The 1,809-nt window shown below is 44.9% G+C and overlaps 1 protein-coding gene across 1 annotated transcript; it reads left to right on the top strand.

Moving 5' to 3' along the window:
* The first annotated feature begins 280 nt into the window (after window positions 1-280).
* LOC108525139 (myb/SANT-like DNA-binding domain-containing protein 3) lies at window positions 281-1,048 on the top strand. Its single transcript, XM_017866206.1, has one exon. It carries the CDS (start codon window positions 343-345, stop codon window positions 772-774), a length of 432 nt encoding a protein of 143 aa, XP_017721695.1. The 5' UTR covers window positions 281-342; the 3' UTR covers window positions 775-1,048.
* Window positions 1,049-1,809: the final 761 nt, after the last annotated feature.

Below are 1,809 nucleotides of genomic sequence, written 5' to 3'. Positions count from 1 at the left end.
TGCACTCCAGCCTGGGCGACAAGAGCGAGACTCCATTTCAAAAAAAAAAAAAGAATGTTCAACTTTTCTTTTTTTGCTGTTACATACCAGGTAGTCACAGTAGCCACAGCAATCCAGTTTGAAGTAAAACCCCATTCCTAGTACATTTCTAAATATTCTCCAGAGTCCTGAATATCATAATTCAACATGAATGGAAAAGAAAGTACTGTATTTCAGATAAGGGAATCAAGTCAGGAATTAAGCTTCAGTGATTTGCAGGCATTGTTTTTGCTGGAGTTGGTAATCATTGCTTCAAACTTCCTTTTACAGGATAGCTAGCGGCCAGGAGAAATATAGTGGAAAATGCAAAACAACGAAATTATAAAGCCTGCCAAATACTTCTCAGAATTGGAAAAGAGCATCCTGCTGGCTTTAGTAGAAAAGTATAAATATGTGCTGGAATGTAAGAAAAGTGATGCGCGAACTATTGCCCTTAAGCAGCGTACCTGGCAGGCGCTGGCCCACGAATACAACTCTCAGCCCAGCGTGTCCCTGCGGGATTTCAAACAGCTGAAGAAGTGCTGGGAGAACATCAAGGCTCGGACCAAAAAAATTATGGCCCATGAAAGGAGAGAGAAAGTGAAACGGAGCGTCAGCCCTCTCCTGAGTACCCACGTCCTAGGGAAGGAGAAGATCGCCAGCATGCTGCCAGAGCAGCTCTACTTCCTGCAGAGCCCCCCGGAGGAGGAGCCCGAATACCACCCCGACGCCTCGGCCCAAGGTATCCGTTCCTGATGCCAGTGTGCACACTCTCACTGGGTACCTGTTTGACATTTTAATTTTAAAATCCTCCATTTTGAGGGAACTTCTAAAAATGAAACTTTTGTATCAAACTCGATTTTCCTAATTCAAGATCTCAGGATTATATAGGACATTCAAAGTCACATAGAGGTGGGCGCGGTGGCTCACGCCAGTAATCCCAGCACTTTGGGAGGCTGAGGCAGGAGGATGGCTTGAGCCCAGGAATTTGAGACTACCCTGGGCAACAAACTGAGACCCCCATTTCTACAAAAAATAGAAAAAATTAGCTGGGTGTGGTAGCATGCACCTGTAATTCCAGATACTTGGGAGGCTGAGACTGCAGGATCACTTGAGCCTGGGAGGTGGAGGCTGCAGTGAACTGTGCCACTGCACTCCAGCCCGGGTGACAGAGTGAGACCCTGTCTCAAAAAAAAAAAAAGTATATAAAAACAAAAGTACTTGTTTACATCATTGTGCTAGCTCTCTTGGAGGCTTTATTATTACTTAAACATAAAGAAAAATAAGGAACTGCATTAATGGAGTTCTCATTCATGAGGTGCTGCAGTTGCCTATCAACCTATCTCAAATATGTTAAAGAGAATTTTTTGAAGATTTATATTCTTCCACTCAATTTCACTTTTTTCAAAAAATATTTTTGGAGATCCTTATTATTTGCAAAGCATTGCAGTAGGCCACTCAAAAGGCCATATTAAAAGAGCCAGCTGGCTGGGTACTGTGGCTCATGCCTGTAATCCCAGCACTTTGGGAGTCTGAGGCAGGCGGATCACCTGAGGTTGGGAGTTTGAGACCAGCTTGACCAACATGGAGAAACCCCATCTCTACTAAAAATACAAAATTAGCTGAGCGTGGTGGCGCATGCCTGTAATCCCAGCTACTTGGGAGGCTGAGGCAGGAGAATCGCTTGAACCTGGGAGGCGGAGATTGTGGTGAGCCAAGATAGGGCCATTGCACTCCAGCCTAGGCAACAAGAGCAAAACTCCGTGTCAAAAAAAAAAAGCCGGGCGCGGT

The sequence above is a fragment of the Rhinopithecus bieti genome, unplaced genomic scaffold (genome assembly GCF_001698545.2).
Source record: "Rhinopithecus bieti isolate Rb0 unplaced genomic scaffold, ASM169854v2 scaffold_8826, whole genome shotgun sequence".
Taxonomy (NCBI): Eukaryota; Metazoa; Chordata; class Mammalia; order Primates; family Cercopithecidae; genus Rhinopithecus; species Rhinopithecus bieti.
Note: the sequence above shows the minus strand (reverse complement) of the source record. Positions and strands in the feature narration are given on the sequence as shown.